At 32.0% G+C, this 12,059-nt stretch overlaps 1 protein-coding gene across 1 annotated transcript; it reads left to right on the top strand.

The window, feature by feature from the left end:
- The first annotated feature begins 5,430 nt into the window (after positions 1-5,430).
- On the top strand, positions 5,431-11,551 carry LOC25485583 (ACT domain-containing protein ACR12). The gene is made up of 10 exons (XM_013614826.3): positions 5,431-5,682; positions 6,667-6,721; positions 7,105-7,227; positions 7,898-7,992; positions 8,625-8,709; positions 8,903-8,962; positions 10,522-10,577; positions 10,761-10,866; positions 10,958-11,026; positions 11,273-11,551. The coding sequence occupies exons 1-10, from the start codon at positions 5,552-5,554 to the stop codon at positions 11,333-11,335; spliced, it is 843 nt and encodes a 280-aa protein (XP_013470280.1). The 5' UTR covers positions 5,431-5,551; the 3' UTR covers positions 11,336-11,551.
- Positions 11,552-12,059: the final 508 nt, after the last annotated feature.

The following is a 12,059-nucleotide window of genomic DNA, read 5'->3' as shown; positions in this document are numbered from 1 at the left end:
ACGTAGTTGTAGACGACAATTTGCATGGAGGAATGAATGATGAATACATAATGTTGCTGAAAAGACTCAACTGATTTGATGTAATCTCCAATAAATTGAAAAGTGACGGTTGCATGAAAAGTTAAAGGAAATAATCAATGATAACAAATGAGAAGCGTCAACCCACCCATGCGGGCGCATCGAGTTAAGTGAGGGAGATAATCTTTTAGGTGAGTTGAGTGTTGCCTCGAGTCGAAGTGAGTCACTTATCCCTTGTCAACATAAATCTCTTCAAGATGAGTTAACATCCTCGTTATGATACCTCACACTAATGATCAATGTTGATGGGTTTTGTTGTATTTGTATTACAAAAATTATATGAAATATATTTTTATATGAAAAAAAAATTACAAAACAAAAAAATATTCATTCATTCAAATTGAAAGAGTGCATAAAATACAATCAAATATTCAACATCGCTAAAAACGTAAATGATGAATATGTGAACAAACTCACAGCACTCGAATTCATAGTATACAACGACAAAAATCTACAAATAATATACTAAAATTAAAGTTATCAGAATACACGTGTCTTAAATCTTGATTGAATTTGTAATTGACTGAAATTGATTTTTTTAAATAAAAACTAAACAAACAATTAAACAACGCCACGTAAGACGGCGAACAACAAAATACTGCAGTCAAACGATAAAATTCATACAAGAAAAAACTTAAATCTATTTGAAAATCAATTATTTTTATTAAAATAAGGAGAGAAAGGGTGGCTTTGAGTCAAAAAAACCACTAAGAGAGAGAGAGAGATAGCTAGCTTATATGGAGCTAAATTGTAACATACGATATATTTCTAAATCATTCTTTCAAAATATAGTTCTAAATCATATATTTAGCTAAACAACAGATCCTAAAAAAAGTAATTCTAAACAGAAATATAATATATAAATTTGAATGATATCTTAAATATATCATAAAAAATAAAGATATTTAGATATTTTATTTTTATTCTCAACAAATATTACCTTAAAAAAAACATATATATTGTATTGCCTGACTTAACTCATGCCAAAGTTTTAAATGATTACGAAGTGGCAGTGGACCCCAGACATCCAAGGGGGTTACACCGTCAGCGACATCTGCCACATTTTGACGACTCAGACCGAACCTACAGATGTTGGCTTGCTTGATCTTGTCTGGCACAAACAGGTACCGCTGAAGGTGTCCATTTTTGCTTGGAGATTTTTGCGTGACAGGTTAGCAACCAAGAATAATCTTGTCAGAAGAGGTTTGCTCAGTGGCGAGGAGGCTGGGTGTGTTGCCGGTTGCGGTCACGACGAATCAATGTCTCATTTGTTTATACATTGCGAGAGCTATGGGGCTTTATGGCGGCATATCAGGTCGTGGATTGGTGTTTCAAGCGTCGAACCTTATGATATAAGTGAGCATCTCTTTCAGTTCATTCATCTTACAGGGCATTCTAGGAAGCGAAGATTATTCCTTTAGCTAGTATGGCTTCTTTGTGTCTGGGTGGTGTAGAATGCCCGTAATGATAGAATATTTAATAATGTCCATACCACCATAGAACAATTATTAGAAAAAGTTAAATACCATTCGTTGTGGTGGCTTAAGGCTGATAATGCCATTTTTGTGCACGGTACGTAGACGTGGTGGTTGAACCCTTTGTTATGTCTGGGTATCGACTGAATGTAGTCTTGTAAATATTGTATGACTGTTTCTCTATAGGGGTGGCCCGTTGGTACATCTTGTACTGAAGTGGATGCATTGCCGGTGTTAATATATTTCATTTTTATGTCTTCAAAAAAAATGATAACGAAGTGACTAAAAATTGGTTTAATTTGTTGGATTATGAATGGAAAGGAAAAGAGAAAGAACGAAGCATGTTATATTTTTCACCCTTTTTTTTTTGTGGTCAGAGTTTGACCTCTTCATTTAACGATCTGCAACCGTTGCGTAATTTATTAATTTTTTTATCACTGTAAATGTTTAAAATTTCATTTTTACACCCTCTATTGTTTATTTAAGTTTCAGCCCCCAAATATATTCACCCACGGCTTTTGATATATGTTTTTAAGTCTTGCATTGTGTATTCTTCATATTTTTGAATGAATTGTTACAGGAATGTTTAAAATATTATAAAAAAATACTTTCCACAAAAGTTTAGATTTTTTTTATTAAAATAAGAATTAATTATAAATTTTTAAGCCCTAAAAACTTAAAATTCATATTTAATTCATCCTTTGCTAGAAAATAAATTTAAACTTCTACAGGAGAAATTTCTACAATGTCCTAAACAGCAAACATGATTGAAAAACAATAATTCAAAGTGTCAAAGAATACACCCAAATTTACTTAAGAGTAAGGGATCAAATTATTATTATTATTATTATTTTTAGAAAAGTAAGGATAAAAAATTGTAATGGAAAACATTTGAAGACCAAAACTTGTTGAATTCTTCTGGAGGAATTAAAAACAATTTATGATATTTTATGTAGATTTTTTTTTTATATGACCCGAATTTTACTATTCTATATGTGAACTAGACTTCATAACAGAGTCGAAAAAGAAAAAAAAAAATGACTGCATACAAACTATTAATAAATCTCAATCATTAAAATGAATATAAAATTGAGTTTTTCTATTTACACCCCATGTTTTTCTGGTTACACCCAAATTTTCTTAATTTTTTTTTATAATACCAAAATTGCCCTTTATATAATTTTTTTTTAAAACCCTAATTTTATTCATTGTCAGTGAGTTTCACCCTCTTTCACCCCACAAAGCGATCGATCAAACAATTTGATGTTCAATATCAATCTCCATGAAAATTAAAGAGTGAATCAAAAATTTTCATCCATACTCAATTGGATATAAGTAAGTGAATTTCTTCTTCTATTTGCTAGTTTCAATTTTTTTCCTTCAACTGCAATGATGCACTGTACGATTACGGTTTTAATTTACATTGGCAAGGTTAACTTAAATTCAGTTTAAGTAGGTTCATGTAAACTAAGTTTATTGAACCTACTTAAACTGAGTTTACATGAACCTACTTAAACTGAGTTTACATGAACCTACTTAAACTGAGTTTACATGAACCTACTTAAACTGAGTTTACATGAACCTACTTAAACTGAGTTTACATGAACCTACTTAAACTGAGTTTACAAAATCGCAGAACTGTGAATCGCAGAATAAGGAAAACACAAAATCAGAACTGAGAACCCACAACAAGAAAAACACAATCAATTGAAGAACAACACTTGCTAACCTGATTTGCTTCGAATTTTCTTTGAAATCATGAATGGACGTGAGAAAGTATGATTTTGAAAATCTTCGCAGAACACAATCGATCGATTGGAGAATTATGGTTTTGGAAGAAGGGTTTTGGGGTGTAACAAAAAAAAAAGGAATAGGCTTTTTGAAAATCAAATTTTATGAAAGGATAATCTTGTCATTTTGGGGTGCAACCATGATTAACTAGGGTGCAAGTAGAAAAACTCTATAAAATTTTGTCGAAATAAAAAATAAAAAATTGTTTAAAAAGCGTAGGTTGTTTCTCATAAATTCTAGGCTAAATTACACTGGGATCCTTTAAGTTTGAGGTTTCTAACAAATTTGTCATTTAAGTTATTTTAGTCGCACATAAGTCCTTTTAAATTTAAGGTTTGTAACAGATTTGTCTTTTAAGTTATTTTAGTCACACACGAATCCTTTAAATTTGTAAACCCTTTCAATTTCGTTTTAAGTTTTTTTAAGCAACATGAATCAATATGCTTAGAATCTTTTTACACAATAAATAAATGATAATTTTATTTTTTAGTTTTATGTACAAGACCTTCAATTTAAACGGGACGCAAATGTCCACTAGTACACTTATATACGAGTTTCTAAATAATTACTTCATTTCATTTGGTTATTATTATTTTTTTTGTGGTAGCTGGGGTTCGAAGTCCAAACCCTGCATATTATTATGCATTGTTCATACCAACTGATCTAAAATTACATGGACATTTGATCCTTATAATAAACAATAAATAATTTACGTTTTCCTAAGATACGTCTATGTGAAGTATCTTATAAGTATCAATGTATATCTGTCGAGTATAAGTATATGATAAAATGTATATTTTAAATTAAAATAATTAATTATGATACTTCGTGGATACGTATCCGCGGATTATCAGTATCTTATACATATCTAATACGGGTACGTCTCTATTTTCGAACATGGGGCTTCATAGCCAATGCATCATTATTTAAAGAATTAATTTTTTTTTTTATGTCATGAAGCGAAAAGAAAAAAAGTGATTGTTTTCTAGGATCAACAAGAACAATGGTACCTATGAAGCCCCGATACGGATACAGATGCGGGTACGATACTATACGGGTACGCGATTTTTTTTAAATTTAAGATACGATACAGTTAGGATATTGAGAGAAACATCATTAAAAGAATTCAACACAAATTTTATCTAATGTTGATTAACTGAATCACATCTCTCGCTACGTTCATCCACAAGAAGTATAATTTTAAGCGTTTCATCGAGAAACAATTCTATTGACGCATATCTAAAATTGAGTCATATACATCTATAATGAATTTTTACAACATTGTCTCACTTTTTTACTCTTCTTCTTTTTCTATAATACGTGTCTGTGAAGTATCCTTGTGTATCTGTGAAGTATCACATAAGTATCCGAAAAAATATTTATTAAAAATTAAAATAATTAATTCCGATACTTCGTGGATACGTATTCACGAATATCCGTGGAATATCGGTATATGATACGTATCCGATACGGGTACGTCTCTGTCTTGAAGTATCCGGACTTCATAGAAGGATACTATTGGTATGGTAGGCTTGTAGCGTTGGATCTGACGTGGCTTTCCCTATCAATCCATTCAAGGCATTCCTCGTCAGCAAGCATTAGATCTTTCACCGAATCATTTTATTTTTCAAAGTCCGATTCCATAAGAGAAATGATATTTCAACAACTATTTTTTACAACTTTAGTGACAACTTTCTCTCTCACATTTACATTATCTTTTTACTTTCTCTCTCTATTGTTTTGATTTTTGTGCCACTACCTCATTTTCTTTGCAAAATTTTGGTTGTCACAAAAATTATCACATATATGGATGTTCAAATAACACAACTCATTCCATAAACAAACAAAAGTACAAACACAAACATTATTATTACAAATTTACAATAATAGTAAAAATAAAATATTTTTTATTAAATTAAATCAAATTTAAGATGTTCATAAAGTAATTTATATCTACAAAAAAACAATAAACAGCCTCTGGAAATTCCCTAAAAAAAAAAAAATATAATTTAGTTAAGAAAAAGTGATTTTTCTAAGAAAATATATATGGTGGGACACGAAAAATCAAATTTGGGGAGAAAGAGCGAAACTTACACGCAAAAAAAATACTAAAAAAATATAAAAGAAATAACACATAGACTCAGTTCATTTCCGGTTACGCAGAGAGTACACCAACTTCCATCGTCATCATCATCATCATCTCCGCCATGGCTTTGACCAATGCATCCATCGCTCCTTCCTTCTCCGTCAACGCAACCAAGCTTTCCGATCCGCTCTCCATTCCTCTTTCCTCTCACACTTTCTTTCCCCTCCGTCCCTCTTCCTCCGCCAAGAACAAGTGAGACAATCCTCCAACTTTTTTTAATTTTTATGATTTAGGTTTTTTATTTTCATCTGTTTATTAAACTAGATTATAGCAATGTTTTCTTATATTCCTTTGATATTTGAGCGTTGTTTGGATAAATGATGAAAAAAATGGAAGTGTTAAGTTTATGCATGTAATGTTGTTGACTTCACTGGGGATCGAATCGGATCACAGTGATAATCATCATTTTCAAAGAAATTAGTACAACACAGAAAACTAAGTGTATACTTGGATTAACTTATTTTAGCTTATCTACGAAAATAAGTTTTGTTGTGACTTGTGAGAGTGTGAGACTGTTTGACAGAACTTATGAAAGCAGCTTATGACATTGTCTATAAATTGTTTTCCCGTTATTTTCATAAGTTCTCAAAGCTTATGGAAATAGTACAAATACAATTTAACTTTTTTTTATCCGTTGCTATAAAACAAAAACCTGTAAGGCGGGACCTCTTTCTGGACCCTGCGTATTCGGGAGCTCAAGTCCACCGGGTTTTTTTTTTTAATCTTTTTCTATAGAAATGGAGTATACATAAGCGCTTGTGTTGTAAACTGCAATTAAGCTGTTTATTCAAATGGGGTTTGGTTCGCCCGAGTCGAGGTTATAAATTCTGTTCCTTACCAAGATGGAGGGAGGGGGTGGCTATGGTCATGGCTCATTTATCTTCTCCTTTCAAATTTCTAGGCTTAAAACTTCTATTTATCACCCTCACTGTGGATAGGCTATTCGACATTCAGCTGATTATTCAGTTTTTGTATGTCTTTTTACCCCGTTAGTCATTCTTGCTAACTTGGAGTCTCCAATCCTAGAAACCTGGCTCAGCGCAGCCACTGTTACTGATCAGATTTATATTATTTCCAGTTGTTTGTGAACACCATTGGAACTTTAATCTTCTTTAGTAGAGTCACCATGAGGTATTTATACCCGTTGTTCTTACTACTAATTGAAATGCTGTGCAGGAACATTGTATATGCTTCTTCTTATGACTTGAATGCAGTAGATTCAGCTTCACTGGTCAGCGATGAGCTTCTTGCCCATTATTATCAATTTATTGCATCATTTCACTTCTTTTCATTTTGGGAAGCTGTCAAATACATATCATTACTATTTTCGGGACTAGATGCCCTACTGCTTTACACCACAGCTGACACCACACACGTGTAGCTCGTGTGCATTTTACAAGTTAATCTTGCATTATATTCACTCTGTATGTCTGTGTCTGAGTTTGTGCTGGTGTAAGATAGCGGTCGCTATAATTGACAAGTGTTTTTGCCAAGAATCCGAGCTTTTGTTAATTATTCCTTATATGCACCCTCTGGTCTTTTTAGACTGGTTGGTATGCCTTGCTTTTATGTGCAATATTTTTGCAACATTTGATTTGTTAATTCTTACTGCAGATATCCAGTAAAAATCTGGACAGTGTTCCAATGCCAATAGTATTGATAGATCAAGACTCAGATTCTGAAGCAACAATTGTGCAACTTAGCTTTGGTGATCGCCTTGGAGCTCTTCTTGACACGGTGATGTGGTTATTGGGAATTTAATTATGCTCAATCTCTGTTTCTTTATTCAATCCAGTTGAATCTCTTTAGTGTATGCATTTCCTTGAAGTGTGATTTTGTTACTAAGTGATGCCGTATTTTTTTTTTTAATGTCAATTGACAATTGGTACATAGGCTGTTCCTAGTCGTTATAAAAGAGGCTTGTGTTTAGGCTGTTGTTGACAGCCTAAAAAAAACGTTAAATTGTTTATGACATGAATGAATGATACTATTATCCTTTTGGGCTTTCAAACATTTAAAAGAAGCCCGACATCCACATGATAGTCACCTAGTTGCAAGTAGTTTTTCCCCCTATATTATTACTAAGTGTATTAGCCCAAGGATGATCTAGTCCTAAGGTTAATATTATCTCTTTATGAAGGTCCTAAGGTTTGTTTTATTAAATTATGTTTTTTCATTGTGCATCTTCATTTCTATTCAAACAAGCACATTTTATAGCGAAGATATAAATTGATGATAGTGACATGCCTTCTACTTAACGAACAAGCCCCATTTCTCCTCATTTTGTAAATTTCATGTGAAAATTATAAGTCTTTACGGTCCTCTATGCTTTACTTGGCTGTCCAGGTGATTTCATAAGTAGTATTGATTATCAGTGATTAACTTTTGCGTGTTAATATCAACACAGATGAAAGCATTAAAAGATTTGGGATTGGATGTTTCGAAGGGAACTGTCTCCACTGAGGGACCAGTGAAGCAAACAAAGTTTTTTATCACACAATCGTAAGTCTTGTTTGTCTTTACCCTTCATTTTTGTTAGCATTGTTTACTCTTGATGGCTGGAAACATAAAACTGAAGAAAACGTTTCCTATTTTGTGGTGTAACATGAGGGTTCTTCATTCATTATCAAATTGTTTATCATTAACATCACCAACATATCAAATTTTGTTGATTTATGTTTCCTTTTCCCACTTATGATTGACTGTGACTTTGAAGAGAAATATTTATATGATAATATTTATGTTGATTATTACAAAGGTATATGTGTCATTTGGTTGATTTTCCACTTACAAATCATAGATGTTGTTGCAACATTTGGATTCAGTGTTGTACTTATAGAAAAGATATATTAGCTTCTGTGAAGAATTTTACTCTGTTTGCAAAATTCTTTTTTTGTTCTTGTATTTCTTGTTGGAAATAGACATGTTTTTCCAGTTGCAAAATTATTATTAAATTTTAAGAAATACAGTTACTTATTGGTTCCACATTTTTCTCTTTGATAATATTTATTATACCATGCCGAACATATGAAGGAATGACAATTTCACTTATTATTCATTGTCTACTATGTTTTCATGGCTTTATTTATACATTTAGTCTTCACAGTTTTTTTGTTTGATTGATATATTGTCAGAGACACTGGGCGCAAAGTCGAAGATCCTGATATGTTAGAGAGCATTCGACTTACCATTATCAACAATCTATTGCAGTACCATCCTGTATGTATGCTGTGTAAATACTTTTCTGAGTTTCTTATACAGTTATTCTCCATGAGAAGCTTCCTTGTAACTAGCAACTTTTATTATAACCACGAGTTTTCTTTATAAATATTAGTTAATATACTTTTAAGCTTGCCCTTAATTTTCAATTTTTCCTACTCACAAGTATTATATATTTATATATTTTGTCCAGGAGTCCAGTGAACAACTAGCCCTGGGTGAAGTGTTTGGCATAAAGGCTCCAGAAAAGAAGGTGAATAGTCCTCTTCTAGTATTTCCTTGCATTTTTTATTTCCTAAACAGAATATACGCTATTTATTTTAGGTAGACCTCTGCTTCGGGTTTTTTCTTTCTTTTAATAATCAAGACTGCAAATATTTGTAAGTGGTTTTAAGCGGTGGACATCTCTCACCTTACAAATCAGTTTTATGAGGTTGAGCTTAGTCCAACCCAAATCCCAGAGTTCATAAATCCTTGTCAGTCATCACCACTTTGTTTTAGTTGCATAACACCTTTAGTTAGTAACAATTAGTTGACTTAGGTAGTTAGAGAGGGTGTAACACAGATTATTAAGCTAATCTTGCTTTAGCACCTTATTCTGTAAAATAATTATAAGGGTTAATGGTGCTTTACCCCCCTGTAATATAGGTCATTTTTGGTTTTCCCCCCTGTAAAATATATATATTTTTATTTACCCCTGTAAATTTTTATTTTTTTGGAATACCCCCCTAATAGGTCATAAAAAAACGAAAATTTCTGCAAAAAAAAAATAAAGTCGTTTTTTTATGACCTATTAGGGGGTATTCCAAAAAAATATATATTTTACAGGGGGAAAACCAAAAATGACCTATATTACAGGGGGGGGGGGGGGGGGGGGGGTAAAGCACCATTAACCCTAATTATAACGTTGTTTGTTTATTTTTGGGTAACTAGAAATTTCAACTTTTCACATTTAATTATTTGATATTTTTGTGGCCAAATTAGTACTTTTGGGACCTGCTGCCATACTCCACTTAAAAACTGAACATCCGGTAAGTATTCAAGCACTTGGGGAACCCTCCCTTGAAAGCAAGTTATCAAGGGGAAAAACCAAACTACTTAAATGCTAGCATCCCATATAACTTGTTCTGGGAATTGTACACCCCATAATACCCAAGTCCCCATCAACCTCATACATGACAGGAGACTGATTACGCCTACTCTTGTGTTGAATGCCTCTTTCTATTTGAAGAAGTGGCTGCATCGGAAAAATATTTAGGTTTCTCTACTGCAGTACTGTTGAAGAGATTAACTGATGGCTGTATATATGATGGAAGTAGAGGAAAAGAAAATTACCGTTTTTTTTTTGCCTTTCTTTTTTTTGTGATTGTTAATATTTAAATGGTAAAAATATTTAGTCTGCGTTGCCACTCTAGCATTCTTTATGCTTTTATTTTTTATTATTGCCGGACATTATTATTGAAATTTGAAAGAACTAAGGTTGGGCTGCTTAATTGATACTGGCATGTAGAAGTTATATATTTGTATCATTTCTCTTGTTTCTATGTTGTTTTTTACTCTGTATCAGTGTACGAATTAAACTTATACTAAAAGATGCTTGGTTCTTTTTTGAAAATGTGAACTGTTAAATGCTTTAAAGATTTTCAAATATCGAATACTTATACTCTTTATGTTTTAGATATTTGATTCCTTAACTCTTTTTGAAGAGCACATGTTAACAAGAACACAAAAATGCTAGTACCAGATATTGCATGCTGCAATTTTAGTCTTATTCTTGCGAATATTATACTTTATTATTTTTGTTTTGTGCAGCTTCATATTGAAATTGCAACTCATATTCAAGTTAAGGAAGATGGGCCCAAGAGGAGGTTTGCATCTATGTGGACATAATAGATTTTTCTTTTTATATTTTACTTTGGGTACAATTTTTGAGCTGTTTATTATTGAAATTGATTAGATCCCAACTGATTTTTATAATTTGCAATTGCAACCCAATATGGGATTGGTGCTTGATGTCATATTGTAATGCTTTTGAGTTCAATATTTTTCAGCTTGCTGTACATCGAGACAGCAGATAGGCCAGGGTTGCTAGTTGAAATAATCAAAGTCATTGCAGATGTGAACATTGATGTTGAGTCGGCCGAGATCGATACAGAAGTATCTTCTTCTCTGTCCTGCTTCCGCCTGTCCCTGACTTTCAGTTGCCATTACTCAAAGTAACTTTGCCCACTTTTTTTTCTCTCTGCAGGGTTTGATTGCTAAGGATAAATTTCATGTCAGTTATGGTGGGGCTGCATTAAACAGATCAATGTCTCAGGTAACCATTGTGTTGAAAAGAAATTTAGATGTTGGTTTGATCATCCTTTATCAGAGGCTGTAGAGTGTGGATAGTTTCATAGATAGAGGAGGGAATAAAAATTAGGAATTGCATATTTATCTGATTATTGTGTTGATTTAAAATGAAATTCTATTGTTTTTTATCGGATACTCATTTTGCTCGAGTTAATTATTTGTTATCGGTCACTCATTTTGCTGAAATTAATTACTTGCACAACAATCTCAGGTTTTGGTGAACTGTCTGCGTTACTACCTCCGGACGCCAGAAACAGATATTGATAGTTACTGAGGGTACCTCATTTACATGTATAATAATCAAATCAAAATTCAAATGTAACTGATATTGTACCAAAGTGTCAGCTCCATATTATTATCACCTGTGAGGCATACATCTCACATTTAAATCCGACAGCTTTACTGCTACCAGATTGTGGAATTAAAATGTGTTGAAATGAATGTATTCATCCGTGTTTGAATTTATTTATGGTGGAGAATATTAGAATTATACAAAAGTACTCTGAAATTTAAGAAACTGTTTTATTATATGAAATCGCTAAATTATTTTTTTACACAAACTGAAACTATTTTAGAAAAAACATAAACAATAGTGCTCCAAATCTAAGAAAGAAAAAAGAAGCAATAGTGTTCCAAATCTAAGAAACTATGAAATACTTTAGTAGCACCTCTGAAAAAGTAAAATGAAATACTTTAGTAGCAGTGCAAGCACTTTTTTATACAGATATATATATATATATATATATATATATATATATAGACACGTCTATATCATATCAGGAAATATATCATATGTTAATAAGTATTTTTTTGGTACAAATGTTAATAAGTATTTTATTGATATTTTTTTTTACGTTTATTAATAATTATATATTATTACAAATTTAGTTCAATAATAATAAATAAAAATGGTATATGTATATATAGGATTGATAAATCTAGATCCTCTGCTCCATTTCTCTTTCTGTTTTCCCTACACCATCTCCATCCCTCTTTTA

This window comes from Medicago truncatula, chromosome 1, assembly GCF_003473485.1.
Source record: "Medicago truncatula cultivar Jemalong A17 chromosome 1, MtrunA17r5.0-ANR, whole genome shotgun sequence".
NCBI lineage: Eukaryota > Viridiplantae > Streptophyta > Magnoliopsida > Fabales > Fabaceae > Medicago > Medicago truncatula.
This window is presented reverse-complemented; position numbering and strand designations above follow the sequence as displayed.